Source organism: Plectropomus leopardus, chromosome 18 (assembly GCF_026936395.1).
Source record: "Plectropomus leopardus strain MGB_pleo_1.0 chromosome 18, ASM2693639v1, whole genome shotgun sequence".
NCBI lineage: Eukaryota > Metazoa > Chordata > Actinopteri > Perciformes > Serranidae > Plectropomus > Plectropomus leopardus.
The window spans coordinates 23,502,120-23,524,667 of NC_142193.1; the positions used below are offsets into that span (position 1 = coordinate 23,502,120).

General features: G+C 39.2%; 1 protein-coding gene across 1 annotated transcript; it reads left to right on the plus strand.

The window, feature by feature from the left end:
- Nucleotides 1–2: 2 nt before the first annotated feature.
- On the plus strand, nt 3–21,758 carry sez6l2 (seizure related 6 homolog (mouse)-like 2). The gene is made up of 19 exons (XM_042505588.2): nt 3–153; nt 903–983; nt 1,176–1,304; nt 1,419–1,634; nt 8,044–8,180; nt 9,420–9,612; nt 10,498–10,683; nt 10,775–10,958; nt 12,245–12,408; nt 13,101–13,295; nt 15,118–15,256; nt 16,612–16,808; nt 16,923–17,117; nt 18,049–18,243; nt 18,360–18,551; nt 18,782–18,820; nt 19,442–19,559; nt 19,706–19,817; nt 20,624–21,758. The coding sequence occupies exons 2-19, from the start codon at nt 926–928 to the stop codon at nt 20,651–20,653; spliced, it is 2,679 nt and encodes an 892-aa protein (XP_042361522.1). The 5' UTR covers nt 3–153; nt 903–925; the 3' UTR covers nt 20,654–21,758.
- Nucleotides 21,759–22,548: the final 790 nt, after the last annotated feature.

Consider the following 22,548-nt stretch of genomic DNA (forward strand, 5'->3'; position numbering starts at 1 on the left):
AAATGCCCTCACATCATAGCCGAATGCGTCAACCACACGGTAACCAGCTAGGGGCATCTCACCAGCACAAACCCCGCCGTGTTCTCGGGGCCTAAAGCAACAGGATACAGTCCAAGTAGAAGAACACAGGAGGACGCAGCCTGGAAGACAAAGGTAAGCGGCAGACCCCTTTCAATGTAGCTGAGATGGTTGTCGGTCTCAGAGTGTAGATGACTGATGCCAAAAAATCGTCCTCCGCACAAAGAGGGCCGGGGGAGGTGCGAGTGATGCTGCCTCGTTTAGCCCCATCATTTTGTCACACACCAGGCTGGCATTTTCACCGAGGAAACGCCTCGAATCACAGCGGAGGTGCTTTTTTGACACATTACCATGAACAGGTTGATAAAAGATTAAGGCTGAGGAGCTACCTGCGGGCTCCTTGGGTGAATTTTGGAATAGCGCATTTTCGGGGCATGTTGTTGCAGATTTGGGTGAGAAAATGCAGGGGGGTAAGCCTGAATATTTCACCCACCGTGTGCAGTGTGTACCTGGCCTTTTTTTCCCCAAGACCTGCAAAATTACTTCTATGAGATTTTCATTTAGCCTGTATCGTATGAACTGAATGTATATTTCCCAGATTGTTGGAGCTGAGCTTTCACAATGATCTAATCCGAGTCATTGTGGCCTGTGTGATGTAAACATATGCTCTGTACCTGGATTGCGAGAGTGTTTGAAATGATGTGACTAATAATTTGCTATTCATTATACCCCCAGTCAGCATGGATTATTCCCATGCTTCCTGCAGCAATTAAAAGCTCCTAATAAGCAGTTACATTACAGTAGGAGATGCAGTAATTGTTCTATTTACAGCAGCCTATTACATAATAGTTTGCTAATCAATCTGCTCACTTTAACCTTCTCAGGTCATTCACTTTCATCCAAAGCCATGGGGTTCACACGCCTTGCTGTGATGCTTTCTGTCACCATGATCCACCTAGTTTCAGGTAACATTGTGTGTGTATGTTTTCTCTGAGCATGCATCAACCACAAACATGGACTGATGCAGACTTTTCTTTTATCAATACTGAAAAAAATACAATTCTTATGTGTTTTTTTTTTTTTTTTTTTGCCTTGTGCTATTTTTTGTTGTTGTTTTTGCAAATAACAAAATCACTAATTCGTCCTGCTTATTTCAGGTATGAGCGTTATGACTCCTGAGCCTGATACACCACCAACATCAACCCCAGACTCTTATCCTCTGGGTGACCTGATCCATGCTGCCCTGCAGAGCAAGGAATACTTAGGAGATGCCTCTGCAAGCACAGGTACATTAACACAAGCTTTTATAGCATTTTAGGTGTAGTGCAGCTTAAGCATCATATATAGATGAATGATTGTTTGAAATGACACACAGTGACTTGAACCTTTGGACTCTTTAGGTACAACCACCAACCCGACGCAGGCTGTGCCTGGGCTTGGGCAGACCGAGTCAACGGCAACAGTCATATCACCAGGTCTGCTCACCACAGCTTTAAGCTCGTCTTCTGCTGCCAGCCAGACAGGATCAAGAAATATAATGTCCTCGCTGCCCATAGAGGAGGAGACAACCACCACTCTGATCACCACGACAACCATAACCACAATGCATATGCCAGGTACCTGCATGCCATCATTCTGTTGTTTATTGGCGCGGGCTGATATGGTTCTGATAAAGCAATGTGAAAAAAGCGTTTGAGCAAATAATTCAGAATCTCACCCGTGGCTTTAAAAGCTGCTCAGATTTCGGTGGCAGTGGCATGGGCCGCGACGACAAATTCCCACTGAATTACTTTGGTGCTCATCGCGACTTCAGTCATTTCTCTTCCTTGCATGTCTTTGAAGAAAGTGTAACATGGACATCCTGACAGACAAGGTAACACAAAACAGTCATAAAATATTAGCAATGACACATCAAAGGGCTACTCTACAATTTGAGTTAATGCTAAAGAAAAATATGTATGTTTTAATTTGTTTTAGAAACACAGTTACATAATAAGTCTTTAGTGACTTCATGCTGATTTTTAGCTAGCTATGGAGTCAACAAAGCCACCTGCTAATAATGCAAAAGGACATTTTATAATATATTAAGTATCCAGTATTGGTTTAAGATTTTTAGCATGCTAAACACTAACTAACACTGTAGGATTTTTGTTTAGTAAGGGTATGAGTTGAGAAAGTTTAAACTCCAGATTGTGCCAATGTTTCTGGTCTTATTTCTGCAGGAATAATGTGCATCTTGTTCTTTCAGGATTCACGCTTTAAATGTTTGGAGGGACACAAATAAATACGAGAATACACTAAAAGCTGGTGAAGACAGTGAAGTTGGGAAAAACACTTTTTCTCCCCTATGGCTTCTCCATAACCTAAAGCAAGAAAGCAGCTTGGCTTACCAGCTTAAAGTGCTGTGAGATGACCGCAGCCAGATGTGCAGTATCAGTAATATGTCTTTCACAGACATGTGCATCTTTGACTCAGTTGATGGTGAGGATAGCTGGCATTGAAAGTAGTTGCACATATGGTGTGCACAGAAAATACAGCACAGGGCAGTGGAGGTGTCTGAGTTAGGTAAACAGGATGATTATTCTTTGCCATTAAATCGTGAGGATTTATGTGGTCTAAGTGACCAACTGAACCATATGCAATGTGCACTTTTCCCCATAGCTCCTTCTGTGAAGTACACTGATGATTTTAGTAAATAGAAAAAGTAAAAATCTGTATTCCTAATTTATTACTTAAGTAAACTCTATATCAGTCACAAAAGATTTATGGAGATACTGTATTTGATGTTGAAAGTTTCAGTTTTTATTAAGCATTTGCTAAAGGCATTTAAACAAAGTTTTATGCTGGACTTTGGTATATTCCATATTCTAAATATTGACAGAGAGATTTTCATTTTTATTGCAAATACATATCAGTTCCAAATATCAGTTATCGGCCTCATTAAGTACTGATGATCGGTATTGGTACAGGCCCTGAAAAAGTATTGGTCAACCCTTAGTTCACATTGTCATGTGAAAAGTTCTGTATCAGGAAGAATCTGAACAATAAAATCTAAATATACTATTTGTCCTGTAGTAATTATTGTGACAAACAAATTAAATTTAATCAGTGAGCATGAAAACAACTTCTTGCCTGAATAAAGAGCAGCCAGGTGAGCCCATAAATACTAATATCAGCACAGTTATAGTCCTAATAACATAATAAGAGAAGCATTAATTTGACAAATCAGTCAGTCAGCAATGCCATCCTGACCAGAATACTAATAGGGAGCGTTGAAGAGCAGGATAGCATCACTGTCAGAAATAGACTTAAGTGACACAACATTACTGCATCTCCTTTGGCTGAGGTGCCTGTGCAGCTCTCACTGCAGGTGGATGAGAGCTGTTACTCATTCTGGTCATGAAATAAAAGACACCATTACAGCAGCGGCTACAAATGAGAGAAATGTGAGCACGTAGGAGGTGGGTCAGCTGATTTAGAGAGAAATGTCATGCAAGATGAATGATCAGTGAGGTGTGTGTTGGTGTATTTGTCACTCACTAACACTGTGGTTTGTATTGTTTTTATTGTGTTTTTACAGGGAGTTGTCATTTCAACCCCCTATTAAATACCCTCTCATAGTGAGGAAATGTATCAAACGTGTTTTGTGCCTTAAGGGAGTAGTTTGATATTTTGGGATATATACGTCTGATGAGAAGATTGTCATCATAAGTCTGTTCAGAAATATGAAGCTACAGCCTACCCAGCTAGCAATTTTTGGTTCTGAAAACATTGTGAGAAAGTACAATGCAACCACTGAATGTTTTAGTAACGCTTTCAGTGGCGAGTTTCCTTAATGCTACCAGATTACCAGTATTTTCATCCAAAAAAAGAAAATGGTCTGTAATCCTGGTCTGAGTCCATTTTCTGAATGTCGCTTTGAAAACGTTCTTCCTTCGTTCTCATGTAACATTGTTGAAACGTTTTATAAAAATAACATTCACTGCTCTGTCACCTCTCAACATCTCCAAAACATCCTCAGAATGGTACAGTTAAAACGTTGTGTCTTAGTTAGCATTTAATCTTATAAGAACATTATTAATTATTACATTATTACTAATTAATGTGTTGTACCTTGTTTGTAAAATCTGTACAAAAACAAACTGGAAAACAACAAATTGTAGTTTTACATGGGGTTATGTGCTGGACTATTTCTTGATTAGTTGACCAGTTGCTGGGCAACCTGCGGAGACTCCAGGAGGTTCCAGCTACATATATTCAGCAAATAAATTAGAGTAGTAGGGTCAATCTTCACATCTAACTAGGCAAAAAAATGAAAAAGCCTATTTTCAATAAATGTCCAACTCTTCCATAACTTTTTCTGAAAAGAACTTCAACTCTAAAATGCACATTATGTGTTGTGGACAAAATTCATTATCAGCTGTGAAAGAAGTATGCAATACCACATCCTGAGAGGTGCTGCATCTGCGTAAGGGGACAGAATATTTATGTACTCCTGCATGCTCAGTTAACACTGTAAGCTGAATCACTTAATGGCACTTTTTTAAAACTCTGCCATCTAAGTGAAAAGTAATGGGTTGCTTTCCTTCTCTCTTCCCTTTCATTTTTTTTGTATCTCCTCATTGTTAGCCAAATGGACTGTAAAACCCTTTCCTCTCCTTAAGCCATTTGTATTACAATGGCTGATCAATAATTTGATTCTACCGAAGCATAGCGGCAGTTTCAGTCATGCCGCCGATAATATAATTTAATGCAGGGCAATCCAGTACACCACAGCTTCACCCAAGCCGGTGCTTCATTTCAGCGACTACTCATTGGAAAGAGGTTCTTTCCATTTTTTACCCATTTTAATTGGTGTACTGTTACTGACAGCTGCCACTAAGTGATGATAAACCAGATTAATATTATTGGGCTCAGATTGCATTTACCTGTTCCACAAGTCAAAAGACAAGGCAGAAATGTGCTGCTTGAAGATGCTGCTGAGATGAAGTGTGTTTATACGTAGTCATGGTAACAATAAATATCCTGGAAATTAGCCGCACATGAATAATGTGGATATTTTGGACAAGTATGTATACTTTTCATTCAGCCAAATCAGCTGAGCTACTCAACAATCTTTCCATGAATAGAAGTACCCTGTGTTGTACACATACTCCTAAATAATCGCTTGTTTAGAGTTTTGCATTAAAATATTTCATATTAGTGTCTTGCCCCTATTATGCAGCCATACCAATATGCAGTGGTGCCGCCAGAAATGTTTAAAAGAGGTGGGCACATGGTGCCACTGAAAGTCTTACAAGCCATTTCAGATGTTTCAGGAGTTTTATTATGCTGTTGTAGTATAGAGGCTTGTTGAAATCCATGTTAAGAGTGTCGGAACTGCATTCTGATATGCTTTGGTTTCCTATTTCAAACTGTTAATAACTATCACATGTGCATTGACTACCTTGTATGTTTCTGTGTATACATGTGTTAGGCGAGTGACACTCGTTTTGCTTTGCCTGGAGGCCACTTTTGGCAAATGACAAGACACCAGGGTTCTTTAATGAACAAATAGCAGCTCTGTGCAGTTTGCGATTTCCTTTTCCCATGATAGTGAAGGCATGGCCCGCACTGCTGCCTCTGATTGGCGTACTAGCCCTAACCAATATGCCTCAATTGAACCAACCCAAGCAACAAACGCAATGAACACTGGCCAATCAGAGGGTGACTAGGGTATGTCATGCCTTTGCTATCCAAGGAAATTTCAACAAATTTTAACATCTTCATTTTAAAATAATGACTAATAAATCTACCTTGTACCTTGAAATGCAAATTTGTGTGCATTTCAGCTGTCCCCAGGGGTGTTTCTGTAAGGGGTCTGGGGGACTGCACTTGCTTTTCCTGAACATGGTCTATCTTTGATGCTTTTTACACACATTGGACTTTATTTAGATTCAAGTACAAAAAGAATCAGCGTAAATTAAAATACTTTTATTGTGACTTAGAAAATGGTCGGCGGGCCACCTGGCACCCCATCATATGTCAGATTTTGTCCACAGGCCATAAGTTCCATATCATTGTGTTAGGCGATTCCTTGTTCTTCAAACAGGCTGGTTGTCTTTTTCTATATACAGACAAATAAACAGCTTTAATTTGAAGGAGTGGATTGATTGTAAGGAACAAAAGAGTTACTGGGAACAAGCCTTCTCAAGTTTAAAAACACCACACAGAGGCCTCCTGTTGTTTCTGATTATTTTCATGAGGGGAGCCAGTGATTGTATCAGGATGGCTGTCGTACCTCGCCAGTCTAAGGCGGTTGTGGTGCAGCCAGGTCACTTAATGCGTTTGGCATCAATCTGGCCTCAGCACTCAGATATATTTGCTTTTTCTCTCTACAAAGAAATGTGTCTGTGTCATTACAATAGGCCTCATTTGTCATGTAAAAACAAGTAAACCCAACAAAAACAAGTCTCGCCAGCAATGCACAAATAACCTGCAGCTGCTTGCTTAGAGTATCGGTACGTTTTTTTTTCCCATTCAAACACAAACTCAGACTGGAGCAATTCTGCAGTTATCATTTGCTGCAGTTTTATAAAAAAAAAATGCACATGTATGTATGTATGTACATGGTTACAGACAGTGTATGTTTACCACAAAAGTTTCAAGATTCTTGGCACTTGGATTTTTCTGGAGCTCATTGATGTTTCCCTTTATCTTTTGGGTACTTTGATGATTTGCACAGTAGGGGGTATGTCACTGGCTATCCAGCAGTGCACAGCTATTTTGGTGTCAAGGATGACTGTGATTTGCATCTCTCACCACTGACCTACTTTCTCAGTGAGGGTTGTGTTTTTTGTTTTGTCAATACTTGCATCAAGATGCACAGCCCAGCAGATCGGTTTTTTTTTAAACTCTTATGTTCATATTGTCTGTTTTCATACATTCCTCAGTAAGCGAGTGAATTTTTATGCACACCAGAAAAAAACTGTTTCAATTCCAAGCAGCCAAGCAGACTCTGACCTGTATGGTTATAATTCTTGTCAGCATCAGTCAGACACAATTGCTTGCAAGATCAAGGTCTGCCTTTCAGTTTACTAAATCACTACATCTGACAGCAGCAAGAGAGCCATTTCCCATCTGCACCCTCTAATTTGAGTAATCATTTAATTCCAGCACAAGTACACATGCCTCAATTAATACAGAACCTTGAATAAATGGTGAGTATCCAGCACCAGGTATTGCACTCCCTATGTGTCTCCTTACACATAATCATTTTTCTCATTACTAGGAATTCTTCATCACTTCTCAGTTTATGCAGTGTACATGTTCAGGAGTGTAGGAGGCATCTTCGAGAATCAGTGGACACACAGTTCACACAGTTCAATAAGAAACATTGTAACTTTTCTCTCATCTAAACATCACTGAACTCAAACAGCAGCAATCACTCCCACAAAACCTCATCCAAAAAACATAAGGTTACTGGGATGCAACAACAGAATGCCTCATCTGCTTCTTTCTGTGTAATTGTATTGCCTGCAGAAATGTTTTTTAAGTGGCAAGAGATGTACTGCACTGTTTGTGCAGCAAAAAACATTGTCAGATGTAACGTAATTTAATTTTAATCATTGTAAACAACAAAAGAGATCATTATTTTTTATTTTATAGCTTTTGGAGAAGTTGGTATGTTCTCTTACAAAACTGGCAGTATGCCATGGTGGGAGATGGCGCAGCTTTTAATGAGTTGAAAAGAGTTGATCGGATTTCCTCAGTGTGCACTGTGCTACATGCGTGTTGACTTGCCTTTGCACAGTGCAGCATTCACTGGCTGTGAAAATAGTCTTTTATGATCTCTTTTTTCTCAGAACTGCCAAGAAGACTGTGAACAGAGTTCTTTAACTGAATAAACAATTTAAAGTCACGTTGTTGCTGCAAAAAACCTGCATGTACATTCCCTGAAGATTTTCTGTATTTAAAAAGCAATAGATGTATTTCTGGACTCACATTTTTAATTTTTCTTTTCCCGCACTTTCTCTCTTTTCACAGTACAGTGCAATGCCACTTTGTCAGCAATGGAGGATGTTGTCGAGTCACCAGATCCTACATCATCATCCTCACCTTATTCCCCTCTGGAATGCACCTACAGCATTACTGTGTATGCAGGATACGGTGTGGAAATTCAGGTAATGTGCCCCATTTCTGATGAATCTGTAAACCTCATTCTTTTGGATATTACATTTTTTCAAATTACTTTTTCTACTGTTAGATAGTTTATTGTAATGCTTTCTTTTAACTGAATATGTAGGCTTCAGAATTATTTTTTTGTCAGAGGGAATATTTGCATAGAAAAATGGTGCCACACGTCCTATTTCATGTGATCTTAGATACACGTTAAATTAGGTGCAAATTTAGAAACGTACTCTGTGTGTCAATTTCAGTCTAATAAATAATGTGGCACAGTTGGTGGTGTATGTTGAGAAGGTAAATGATCTATAATTGGCTGCAAAGAAAAACAATGTAGCAGTCACATGGGAGAGCACTACAATTCAAATAGTAACAGTTGCAGCAGCAGTCGATCCGCCTCACTGTAATTACTTATAATTAAAGAGACCCAAGTGGAATGATAGTTAATTGTAGCCAAAACATACGTAATTCAGTACAACTTAATGCCTCTTATTATTAAATTTAATTAAATCAAGACCACAGTGTACAATCTCTTTATGTTTTCCATTTGTTTATCTTAAATATGCAATATCATAGGTATAGTAGTAGAGATTTTCCATTGGCACGTTTGACCACATCGAGTCAAACCATAATGTGCCAATTTGCATTTTCATTATCGGTTTTAAACATGCTGAGCCAAGCCCAGGTCACCAGGACCAAAAGCGCACCCAACCACCTTTAGGCGGATAGCAGTGATGTCTTGCAGATAGCAGCCAACCCCGGAAACAAGCGTGTGTTGTGAGACTCAACTCAAGCAGGAGATCAGAGAAAAAGACATTTTTAAAAATATCTATGTTTCATACCTCAGCACTTTTCTAACTTCTAAATGAATCTCTGTGATCGTGAGTTTAGTTTTTTGTCCTGTTTGTGCTTCAGATATCTGCTGTATGTTACTGTTCCATGTTCGTTTTCAACCGTACAGAAGTCATGTTAAGTTACTGCTGATGAAAACCCATCATTTCCTTATTTTGCTCTTTTCCATTAACAACAAGTCTACCAGTACCACACGGAGGAAGAGTAAAAGTAAAAACAGCAACAGTGAGAAGCCACATCGTGTGTATGGAAAAACTATGTCGTATCATGAGTTGGATCAGGATCAGTGTCAGTGACTTGTTGCTGAACAGTCTAGCGAGTTTATTTATATAAGACAGCTGTCAGAGCAGATTGTGTGTCATTACTTCCTCTTTGTTTCCCTCTAGGTTAGGAAGGTTAACCTTTCTAAGAAGGAGTCTCTGACGATCATGGGCTATGGAGGTTTGGGACCAGAGCTCTTAGCCAACGAGACCCTGATGAGAGAGGGTCAGGTGATCCGCAGTACAACCAATCAGGTGTACATACACTATCGCAGTCTCCGACAGACCAACCATGGAGTGTTCAGCCTCCACTATCAAGGTAAATTTAACTCTTTGGGTTTCAGAAAATAACTAGAAATGGCAGGTCTCTACATTAGTTTTTAGACCTACATATTTCAAAGCATGGCAGATGTGAAGCCAACAGTCAGGAAACAAACCACCCCTGTACTGTACTTTACATGTTTCTCTCAAGTTTTGAGTGTTTTTCGATGAGAATTTCTAAGCTGGGCATTCTTCGGTGAGTTCTCGGAGCCCTCCTTTGTTTAACCGAGCAACACTGAGCCCTACACTGTAGGTTGTTCAATTAGGAAAAAAAGATTAGAAACCATTAATAGTATTTCTTATGAAACAGGAAAGCAACAGAGAGAGGTTTTGGTGATAAGAATCATAAAACGAGTACCCATAATGATATTGGTGAAGAGACAGACGGTGGGAGATGGCACCTGCTCAGCCGAGTCATCTGGAACAATCTGTTGTGATCGTAGTGAAATTGTGGGAGGTGGATGGAGAGACAGACTGACAGCATCACAGACATCTAAAGATTTCAAGGTCACATCCAACTGATTATTTCATAGAATTTGGAGGAAAAGCTGAACTGTCAGAAACATATTAAAACTGTGAATGAGAGCTTTGACAGCATGCTTAAGTGTAGCTGACAAAGGTGTTAAAAAATAATGATCAGGGAGCTCAGAGTATATAACACAGAGTAAAATATATTGAAAATGTAAGAGAAAAGATTCTTTTTGAACTTGAACTTTTTATCTTCCACTTCATAAGAATATAAAAAAAAACAGTTCAGAGTGAGCTGAGGTGCTGGAGCTAGAAAACAAACAGAAAAAAGCATCTGCACACGCAAACTAATCAATTTAAGTCCCACTTCACAAATTTAGTTTCATTTTTCTTCTTGTCACATCGACATCCACAGCCTTTCTGCTGTCCTGCCCGTTCCCTCTGTCTCCTGAGGGCGGCGGAGTCACAGTGACGGACATCCATCCCGGAGGTCAGGCACACTTCCACTGTGATCCAGGTTTCCAGGTTCGCGGCCATGAGGTGGCCACTTGTGTCAACACAACACAACCGCACTGGAGCACTCCAGAGCCGCAATGCGTCGGTCAGTAAACTCATGCCTTCTTGTCTTGGTGACAGAGTGATTGTTACGGTGGCGGATTTGGGGAAATAAGATGTGTGTTATTTTTCCTCAGCTGTGTCTTGTGGAGGGTGGATTCGTAATGCAACAGTGGGACGTATACTGTCTCCACCTCCTCCATCTGTCAGCAACCACAGTAATGGAAATAACCTGAGCTGCCACTGGTTAATAGAAGCCAAAGAGGGACACAGACTGCACCTCCACTTTGAGAGGATTGCACTGGATGAAGATGATGATAAGTAAGTTGTCTTTATGGTTGTTTGTATTACATATTTTTTTGTTCTAGTATTTTTCTGCACAGTCTTAATATATTTGTTCTTACCCTCATTTAAATGTTGAAATCTGTTTTTATTTGTTGATAATTTAAAGCAAATTAATCCAGTTCAAAAGTTCACATCCCCAGACATACCAGATTTATGAGAGACAGCATGACAGTATGCCCAAAAAGACTTTTACTTACAGACTCACATGTCAAAAGACGTGTCTGTGAACCAGTGGATAAATATTTTGGGCGTCACAACCCCCGGGAAATGACTTGTTTCACATTTCCGACAACATTTGTCTGCAAAAGCTGCACCATTGAACAATATTATCCCAACTTAAGAAATCGCATTGCTAAACTGCAGGTTTGTTTGCCGGCCTCTGTAAGTGTGTTTGATTTAGGGGCATCACAGTGCAGAAGATCCAGGTAACTTCCAGGCCTTCAGGAAGGCTGTACATCTTTGCTTCCAATTTTTTCCTTTTTTTTTTTTTTTTTGGCTACTCACAGTATTTCAGCAGCAAGGAAAAGTCCTCTGTGGCCCAAAAAGTAATTATGACTCTTTATATTATCAATATTGAATCCATTGAGGTTGAATATTTGTAAAACTTTCAGCAGACCAGTAAGGGAAACATTCACTGGGCAGCTGGACGTGTAAGTAAACCAGAAAGCTAGAAAAATAATCTTCGGTATGTGCCAGGCGAGCAACTCCATTGGAATGAACAAGTGCCATCTTGCATGTGCTATCTACTTATTTTAATACGTCTATGGTAATTTCATAAAGCACAAATCAAGCTTTTTTTGTTTCTTGCACCTTTGAGCAACTTTCATAGGAATAAACTGGGCCTTCTGGCTAATACATAACAAATAAGTCAAATTGTTAGTGTGTTTTGCCTAAACTGACTGATGCTCTGCACCACTTAGCATTTTCACTATCATTTAAGGATAGGGAAACATTATAGGTACATTATCATAAATAATGCAAAAAGAAAAATGTTCATCTCATGTCTAAAAATGGAAAATAAACTTGTTTGTGTTGATTTTAAATGAAATGAAAAGTTTCGCTGGGGCCAAAGAAAACAAGAAATTTGACTTTGCTGTTAGCGTGCATCAGTGTCCTATATGTTACGCCAGACTTTGTTGACTTTGATAACCTTCAATCTACTATCCATGCACATTCACGCAAAACATATTCATACACTGATCAGAAAATGTTCCTTTCTTCTCCAGCTTACATGAGAGATCTCTGTGGTTTGTTCCTCTCAGGTTAATTGTGCGCAGTGGAAACAGCTCCCTGTCTCCACCGCTTTTTGACTCAGACCTGGATGATGTCCCAGAGCGTGGGCTGCTGAGTGAGAGCTCCACACTGTACCTGGAGCTCACAGCTGATTCTTCCTCCATCCCTCTGCTGCTGGCACTGCGATACGAGGGTGAGCAAAGAGACTTATATGAGGTCTTTTCCACATTCAGCAAAACACAAAGGCAGTGTGTCAGTGCACATCCTTCAGAACTCATTATTGTGTAATATTTAACACCTGGGTCAGTATTCTGCCTGAAAGCAAGTTTTTGTTATTGTGACCAGAATCCAACGATTAAGAGAATACAAAAGGTGATGTGTCACTTCCTACAAGTCATTTTAATCTAAGAGAAACTATCTGAAGGTTTACCTTTCTAATATTGATAAGTCATAAATAATTTATTTAGATCATTAATATGTCATTTATTATATCTAAAGTGGGAATGGAGTTCAATGGTCCATCTAAAAGAAAGAATGCTCTCTGCTTATTAATGTTTTGTCGTGTTTAAGAGAGCCATAATGAGCCACATAAGTGCTTACAGTCTGCCCACGCTTCACTGGGATTTATTTTTGGCTTTGGAGATCCTCACTGCTTGGGTTTTTAGCGCCTTACACCTGGGTTTTTTGTATTCAAGAGGGCTTGAAATTCTAGGTCATCAAGTGAAAAGCGACACTGCTCCCTCTTCAATTAAAAATGGTATGGCTGATTAATTTCGTCAAGCTGGAGAACAGCGACTAGACTGCAGAAAGAAAAAAACTAGGGGAATAGGAAATGCTTTTTCTGATCGGCACATTTTTCTTCTTTTTGTCTTTTTTTTTGTTAAGCTTTCGATGATGAACACTGCTGGGAGCCCTACATGCCCCATGGCAATTTCAGCAGCAGTGACATCACATATCAGCTGGGCACCACTGTTGCATTCACCTGCTCTCCAGGCTTTGTCATGGAGCAAGGCTCGGGGACGATTGAGTGTGTCGACCCCAGCAATCCCCACTGGAACGACAGCGAGCCCGTGTGCAGAGGTAAGACTTAGGACTGAGGTTCGGTTGCTTTAACGAATAAGTGAATCCAGTGGCATGAGGAAGTTAGTGCATGCTGTTATGCACAGTAGTCACTAGTTATGAAGCACACATGATTTACACCAGCTAAAATACTGTGCCAAAATATTCATCTTTCCACAGTATTCTTTCACATGAATTAGCATGGAGACTTTATGGTGGACTTTAGGGCATATGTAGCACCATTTTTAATTTAATGTGTGTTCTTCTTTGAGCACAGGCATTGTTGTTGGGTGTAAATGCACATGTTCTATAAATTTAGGGGTTGTGTCCAAAGTGCCCAAATCTACACCTATGATGTCAGCCCTTATGTCACAGGTTTATGAAAGTGAATCATTTTTTATTTCTCTAATTACAATTACAAACAGAATAATCTCATGTTCTGTTATGGGCTTCATTTTTCTTCATTTTACTAAACCTACTAATCTCCAAAAATAAGAGTTACTAATTTTCAAAACACATGGAGTTTTGTAAGTTTTTGCACAAAGTGAGAAAGTTGTTGTATTCATTAATATTCAGACTGTATTGTGTTGAGATGGGTGCCTCAAGCATCAAGATGTTGTAGCTTGAGGACTTCAGCCACGCCGACTGTGTCATCTGCTGATCTGCTGGCATGCTGTTAAAAGTGAGAGCAACAGAGAGACTGTGGCAGATTTAAAACTGGCAGAGACATTGCACCGGGTCAGGGACTGGCTGAAAACACAGGTGCTGTAGTTTCAACCAAGCGAAAGATATTCTGAAAGCCATATGCTGTGTGGTATTTCAGCGTGTAGCTTCATACACAGACAGTGGAGTACGGGGATGTGGATGGTGGGATACTGCGGACTTAGTTGCTCTGCATTGCAAAGAGTTTTTATGGTTCTTTTCTGCCTCCATGTATGGCGGAGGGCTATCTTTATTGGAATTAAAGCTGCTTAAAAATGAGGGCTCAGCAGGTAGTTGGGAGCACTTGTATCTGTTATTTGCTCATATTTGCCCGTTATGCTCTCACTAAAATATATCTGACAAATGTTGTGGTTAAAATTAATAGTTAAAATTATCCCAAGCAAATGTGTGTGCAATGCAACACTCACTGCACTGTTTTACTCCATCCATCTCTCACTGTGAACAATCCTGGATTTACTCTTCATCTGATGGCCATTTGTGATGTGTGTGTAAGTGTGTGTGTGCAGTTGCATGCCTCCGTTTTAATAGGGGGTGCTTCATATGAGAGCAAGCCCTGGCGTTGTGCTTGAAGTCAGCAGCATCCTCCAAACACAATCAGACTGAGTATGTCCTCACAGGAAAAAGGATTTGCATGGAAACAGAAGTGCTGCTTTTGGCTCCTATCACTGCAATTTGCACCCTTGAGTTGTATTCTCCCTTCTGACACACTTTCCTAGCTGTTTGTATTGTATCTCTGCAAACGCAGGTTGCTGTGGTTGATGTAAAGCAATGAGGTAATAGTGTCAAAATCGTCATCCGTTCATATTCTGTAATGTTTTTAATTACACCATGAAAACAGCACAGATGTGTAACTAATGAACATCTTAGGTAAGCTTATGTTGTCCTGTCCTATTCAGCGCATCTTTCTTCTCTCTCTGTGCCGTCTGAAATCTTTAGCATTTCTCCTTGATCGTTTTACGGTCTTTATTTTCTCCCCGTCCATTTATAATTCATTTTTCTCCAGTTGCTTTTCTGTATCCAGCCTCTGCTGTTATTTCATCAGCCCTTTCATCATTCTCTCTGTCTCCCGGTCGACGTCCTCACCTCACTTTCTCTCCTGATCTCTATTCCGCTCTGCAAGCTCTGTGCGGAGGGGAGCTGACCGAGCCGTCGGGTACCATCCTGTCTCCTGATTGGCCCCAGAGCTACTCCAAGGGGCTAGACTGTGTATGGCAGATCCACGGCAACGAGGAGAAACGCATTGAACTGGATGTCCAGATGTGAGTATTGCTGTGAAAAAGTAACCAGCCATGTTTTTATGTGTGAGTTTTTGGCATCAGATAATTAAATGATTGCATGCTGTCTTATTTTTGTCACAAAAAATCAAAAACCCAGTACCTAAATATAATAATATTGTCCCTTTACAGATGTTGCCTCTAATTTTCAAATTTGCTGAGTTCAGATTTTCACTGAGCCCAAGAGGTGCAATAGTAAGCAGGTGGTTATTACATACATGTGCTGTCATAATGACCTAGATACCAACTTTGTATTTCATGATCTGAATCAAACCACTGGAAAGCTAAATCTAGTTTGGAAATTTGTTGATTTTTATTTATAGGATTATGCAACGTTTTATATTTTTTGTTATACCACCCATGATCAGAAAAATATCTTAACGGATTTTGCATCCAAAAAACTGCATATCATTGTCTTAAATATTTGATGGCTATGATCTGAGTGCAAAATGTAAAGATTTGCTGGTTGGTGGGCTGCAGTACATGATGAAAAAATATGATATGCAAATAACGGTGTTGAATATCACAATAATATTATTACTTTAACTAGAAAAAACAGATATTTAGGTATACTCAGTTCTGGACTCAGAATTGCACAGTAAGCCAACTTTGCTTGTACCACTTTGTCTCTCCTTTATCCAAAACATTGTTAGACAGCTGACGTCTTATTTTTTTAAGTAGCAGTCCCTTTTTGGCATTTCCATTTTCCTCTGCCCTCCTTCAGTCATGCAGAGTAGCGCAGCAAAACATGTCCAACAAACCTTAAATGCAAATTCTCACCAATTAGAAGATCCTAAATGCTACCACACGGCATGTATCATACAAAATAGTGCCTATAGACAATGTAAGTTAATACGTTGTTGCTATGTAACAAGAAGTTGAAATCACACTGACATTAAAGAACAAAACAAAACACAGAAACACTGTTCAGTATATCTGCACTCCATGTAATGTACTCTCCTTTCAGTAAAAGGATCAGCACTCAATAAACTGCCAAATGAATTGTAAGTCTTTAACCAGCAAAAAGCGACTGAACCAGCAGCCTGCTGTCAAATTCAGCTCGCGTCACTCGGTTTTATTCTCCTTTAATAGCATGTTTATGATGATTATGTATTTACGGATTATGCATGGATTATACGGAGCATTCTGTGTACACACATGTTAATGTCACCTTAAAGAGAAAGAAAGACAACATGCTGCAGCTTTATGTAATCTTCTGCTTTTCCTCTCTGTACTGACTAATAAAACGCGTCGGGTGGGTGGACTGCTCGTCTTCGAAAGAAAGGATCTATCTGTAATAAAACCTCATTCATCTTTTTTATTCCCATCTCTCCTTTAAGATTAAATATCCGCCACACTGACGTGCTGACCGTGTTTGATGGACGTGATCTCATGTCCCACGTGATCCGACAATACCTGGGGTCCAAGGAGCGTTTTCAGGTTGTGTCTGGGGGGTCAGAAGTCACCATTCAGTTTCAGAGCGATCCGGATGATTCCAGTTTCATCCTGAGTCAGGGATTCCTCATTCATTATCGTGGTAAGCACACTCCTGAGTCGTAAATGTCTTCAACAAACATGTTTTTACATTGAAAATCAGATCATGAAAAACGTATTTTAATTTCTGTTATTGCTCTCTGGCCGTTTCGCGCAGAGGTCGAGCCCAACGACACCTGCCCTACCCTCCCTCAGATTGACTTTGGCTGGATCAGCTCGTCTCACTCGTCCCCTGTGAGGGGCAGTGTGCTGACCTATCAGTGCCAACCGGGATATGACATCCGCGGCTCTGACATCATCACCTGCCAGTGGGACCTGTCCTGGAGCAGCAGTCCACCCACATGTGTCAAAGGTGAGACACATGGCGGGACATACAGATTTTAACTGAAAACTGCATTAAGAACTTTTTATTTTAATACTAAGTTAAGGAATGTGATTGTTGTCTGTAAAGTTAAGATTTGATTGATGGATGTAAAAGTTTGATGTAGTTTTTTTGGTTTTATACTTAGACAAAATCCCCAGTAGTGGATGAAGTACCTGACAGCCATACTTGAGTAAAAGTACAGATATCTTACAAGAAAATGAATCTGGTAGATGTTAAAGTCACCTATCAGAGTATTACTTGAGTAAAAGTCTTACAGGATCTGATATTTATTGTACTTTAGTATCAAAAGTAGTTTAATTATTTTAAATGTATTTAAGTATTGGAAGTAAAAGTACACGTAGATGCTGTACTTAAAAAGCAAGCGGTCAGAATTTTGAGAATTTTGAAGTTTATTTTTTTGTAGCATACACTACCTTAAAAAAGGAGGCACACATTGCCCTTGAATAAAAAAAAGGCCTAAATAAATTAAAGTATTTAAAGAACAAAATACGGTTTTTACTTTCCTCCCATTCCTTCATTTTGTCCATCTGTCCTCTCCTCTGTCCCTCCCCTCCTTTCATATTTTCTAGTAGGTAACTAAAATGCTTAGTGGAAATGCAGTAAAAGTACACACTATATTTAGGAAATGTAGTGGAGTAAAAGTGAAGGTTGACAGGAACCTAAAAACTTTAATAAAGTACATATTCCCCCAAAAAACACTTAAGTACTGTTACAAAGTATTATTACTTCATTACATTACACCAATGCAAAACAGATCCAGCTTTTTTTCACTTTTGTCCAAAACATTCAGTGCAGTCATCACTCGTGCTGCTATTGTTCCTCCGTTCTTTGTTAAACCATTTTTGAAGCAGAATCCAGTTAAACGCTGTCATATGTGTCCCACTGTGTCCCCCCACAGTCCAGCAGTGTCCTGACCCAGGAGAGGTGGTGAACGGAGCGCGCTCTGTGCGCCCCGAGGCAGGTTTTGCAGTCGGAACGGTCGTCCGTTTCTCCTGTAATCAGGGTTATCAGCTGGAGGGTCCCAGCCAAATCTCCTGCCACGGACGAGACACCGGCACCCCCAAATGGAGCGACCGCAGCCCAAAGTGTGTCTGTAAGTCCCCGTCCTGCTGTCTGCTGTTTTATGTCTGTCCGATGCTTGTTGCTGCGAGTTGAGAAATTAACAGCAGTTACATGACTGTCCTTTGTGTGCTTTTGTGTTCTCAACAGTAAAATATGACCCGTGCCCAAACCCCGGCGTCCCTGACAATGGTTACCAGACCTTGTACAAGCACAGCTACCAGGCGGGAGAAACTCTGCGTTTCTTCTGTTATGAAGGATACGAACTTATCGGCGAGGTCATTATCAGCTGTGTTCCCGGCCATCCCTCTCAGTGGAACAGCCCGCCGCCTTTCTGCAAAGGTAAAGGTCATCATTGTCTCTGGACTGTCTTCGACAGCGGCTCCAAACATTCAGCTAGAATAAACCAGGTTACGTTTTTTGTTTGTTGATTGTTGTATGCCATCATTTTAGTAACAGAATGTATAGATCTGAATGAAAATATGGTAATGAGGTCCAGAAGGTGCATTTAAGATGTTTTCAGGTGTAATTTATAATCGTGTTTTGATTTTCTGTCTCTTCATTTAACACAGTGGCATACGAGGAGCTTTTGGATGATCATAAATTAGAAGGTGATTTATTTACTCTTTTCCTATTTGTGATGCGTATGAAGTCAAAAAAGGTCCTTTGAGACATGATTTATGGAGCCACTATATGTGGAATTTGAATTCTTAACTTTGGCAATATCTGGTGGTGATAGTTTGAACAACACTGTGATCGATGCTGCCGATTTTTTGTATTTTCGTACCCTGGAACACATGATCGATGCAACAGCTTTTACAATTAACATTTAAATGTGCTTTACCAAATATGTGGTGCAATTACTGCAGGAAAATATATTTTTTTAAAAACCCCACTTCACATAAGGCAACAGGGCTGTAATCAAAACCAATCAAGTAAAGTGTAATCAAGTCTAAGTCATGTCCAAAACTAGGACCAGTCAGAATCGAGACCAAATCCAAAGGCAGTCGAGACCACGTCCAGAGCAAAAAGTTAAAAGAAAATTACCTAAAAATAAGCACACAAAAAAAAACAAGGAGCAAGAAACATAGAAAGGTTTTCTTTTTTTAATTTAGCTGCCAGTCTAATGTGCTTGGCATTATTTTAGATTAATAACAAAATCCGCAAAGGAACATGAAGGTTGATTAAAAAAAAAAAGGTTTCTTTTTATGCTGACTCTGTGACTGTTTCAGTGTCCCAGTCCTTCGAGCCGTCCCATCAGATCCTGAGTGAGAACATCGCTTTGGCGATAATTCTGCCAATCATCCTGGTCATCCTGCTGATTGGAGGAATTTACATGTACTATACAAAGTAAGTACACCGAATACCAAAAAAATGACTTTTAATCCACAATCAGTGTGTCATGCTTTTAGTTTTCTTCACCTCAGTCCATATTATTGTACGCACTGTTAGCTTTATTCCTGCGTTCACGTGTCGCTTTATTTTCTCTCCCACAGCATCTGCAGACTAGAATGGAAGCCGCTCTTCTGGAAGTCTCTCTCTCACACACACTCCTACAGTCCCATTACAGTCGAGTCCGATTTCAACAACCCTCTTTATGAGGCAGGGGTAAGAAAGACGCTGGTACTTTTTTCCTTGTAATATATATTTGTTTTACTTGATAACTAGACTATTTTATATGTATGTTTAAAGGAAAAGCGTGTAAGATTTGGGGGATTTAGTCGCATATGACGGTGAGGATTGAAGATCGTAACCAGCTGAAACTGGTTAGGATCCCTCCAGTGTTCATTATTCAGGAGGTTTTTATTGGGAGCTGAATTATCCACTGTGGTGTCTTTTTCCAAAACAAACCAGTAAAAACACAGTTTCACATTACAAACCAGTGTCTCCTCAGTGTTGTTTGGCCTGTCAGAGTTGGGCTGCAAGCACCCGCTATTATGTGCTCAACTTTTTTCTCTGATAACTTAAGATCCAGATGTTCAGGAGGTTTTTAGCGGGAGCCAAATGCCAAATCCATAAAGGTCTCTCCCTCTCCTAAACAAATGGACCCATTGATTTCAATCAGTGAAAAACACTAAATAATTTAATAAATAAAAATAATAAAACACAATTTTTTTTTCCAACGTCAAAAGACGTGAATAGCGCTATCTAGAACCAGTGTTTGGTTTGTCCTATCTGGGCTACTGTAGAAACATGGTGGTGCAACGTGGCAATCTCTGTAGATGAGGACCTGCTCCCCGTGTAGATATAAACAGCTCATTCAACGGTAACACGAACACAATGGTTCTTTTTTTCGGGTGATTATACACCAAAGAAAACATAGTTATTACAGTATATGCCATATCCCCTTAAATCCTACACACTGGACCTTTAAATGATTTACTATGCTGATTTATTTCTTACTTTGCCCACAGGATACGCGGGAGTATGAAGTATCCATTTAAAGGAGGAAACGTCTTGGTGAGAACTGAAAAACCACAGAAAGATTCAATTCTTTTGGAAGATAAATTCCTTAGTATTATAAGGCCTCACTCCCCTCTTATCGTTCATTTCTGATCATCTTTCTGTTTGTGCCATCACTGTATCTCTGGTTTATTAATTTGTGGAAGTGCTTTATTTTTGATTTGTTGCACTGATGGTGGTTTGCCAAACGTGGGTCCTACTTCACGGTCCAACTTTCTGTATCATTAGGACTGGTGCCTTATGAAGGGTTAAGAAATTATAACTAATAAATAAAAAATAACAATGTGAGAGGCATACAAACAAGAGAGGTCAAAAGGATGAAGGGAAATTGATTTATTTGTTAAGCTAAATTATTATGAGGCCAAAACATCAGAGAACTTGGCAATACTTTATTCGTAACTATCAAAAGTGACAGTCGGGTGAGAGTCACAGTACACACTGAATGTTTTTTTTTTTTTTTTTCATTTTTAGAGTTGCTCATGTTACATTTTACAAAGTGTTACAGTAAAAGGGAAGAATATTTACTTTCTATCAGAAGAAAAAGTCTGAGATCAACACAGTCATTTTCTCTCTTCCTCACTTTGTCTTTCTCTGTGTAACACACACACACACACACACACACACACACACAAATTGAATGTAAATATCTGACTTAATATTGATTGAGGTTGATATATATAGTAAATTATATATATATAAGCCTCATATATACACTTATACATGGTTGCGGGAGGTTATATATTTTCATTATATATGTAATGAAAATTCAGTGCCAAAATATAATGTTAAATAATTTAATGTCCCTAAGTGTTTCATCTGTTGTTGCAATACTGTTTACAAAGGCAGTGTTAATTTTATTCTTCGCTGTTTCTGGAGTGCATCGTCACCCAGTGTCACATGACATATAAGGAAAAAGGTGAGGACATGAATGTCATTATGCTTAGAGCATGCACTGATTGTAAATTATATTGCTTCTGCTCAATCTTGCCATTATCATTATAGTTATTGACAGTTATCATTGTTATCAGATTTGATGTTGTATGCACTATGTTGATGAAAAATTACAAACTTGGCTGCTTGCTGTGATGCATTACGTATTTATTTACAACTGATTGTTTGAACAGTGAATGTAGTCTCATTCGCTGTGCCAAAATGAAGGATCTTGGAGACTGTTGCTTTGTAGACTTAATTCTTCTCCTATCATCAGTAGCATTTCTTTGCTTCATATATGAATACACTCTTTTGAAGGCAGTAAATTATTTGCTGAACTGGAAATAAAGTCTCTGTTGAATGGTGTAAAACTTGAAATTTATTAGCTCTCTTTCTCTATCATTTTACTGCTCTTACTCTATTTATCCTTTATCGTTCTGATGCCCTGTGCTGATCATCTTTTTATTTTTCAATTTATTTACTTGTTCATTTATCTCTTTTTTTATTTGTTTTTATCTTCTTATATTTGAAATAATAATAATAATAATAATAGTTTTTATTTTTATCTTTATTACAAGAAGAAGAAGATAAGGAACTGGACAATTTAATCGGCATTTCTGTAAATTGCTTTCTGGTCTTCAGTTTCGCCATTTTATTTTGAAAGCGGAAATGGCAGCACACACTCATGTCTGCATTTGCAGCAGCTTGACGAGTTGAAATGTTGCAATTCTTCACTGTGACCACAAGAGGGCAGCCGTGACTCTAAAAACATACAATTCACTTTTTTATGCCACATTAAAAATCATTACAGGGATAACTGATCCAAACACACTTAAACTGATGATAAAATGTTGCTGTTGGTATTTGCAATAATCACATTAGCATAAGTTATGAATATTTATATTAAAAAAATGATGATGATACACTGCTGCACGTTTCAGGTCCT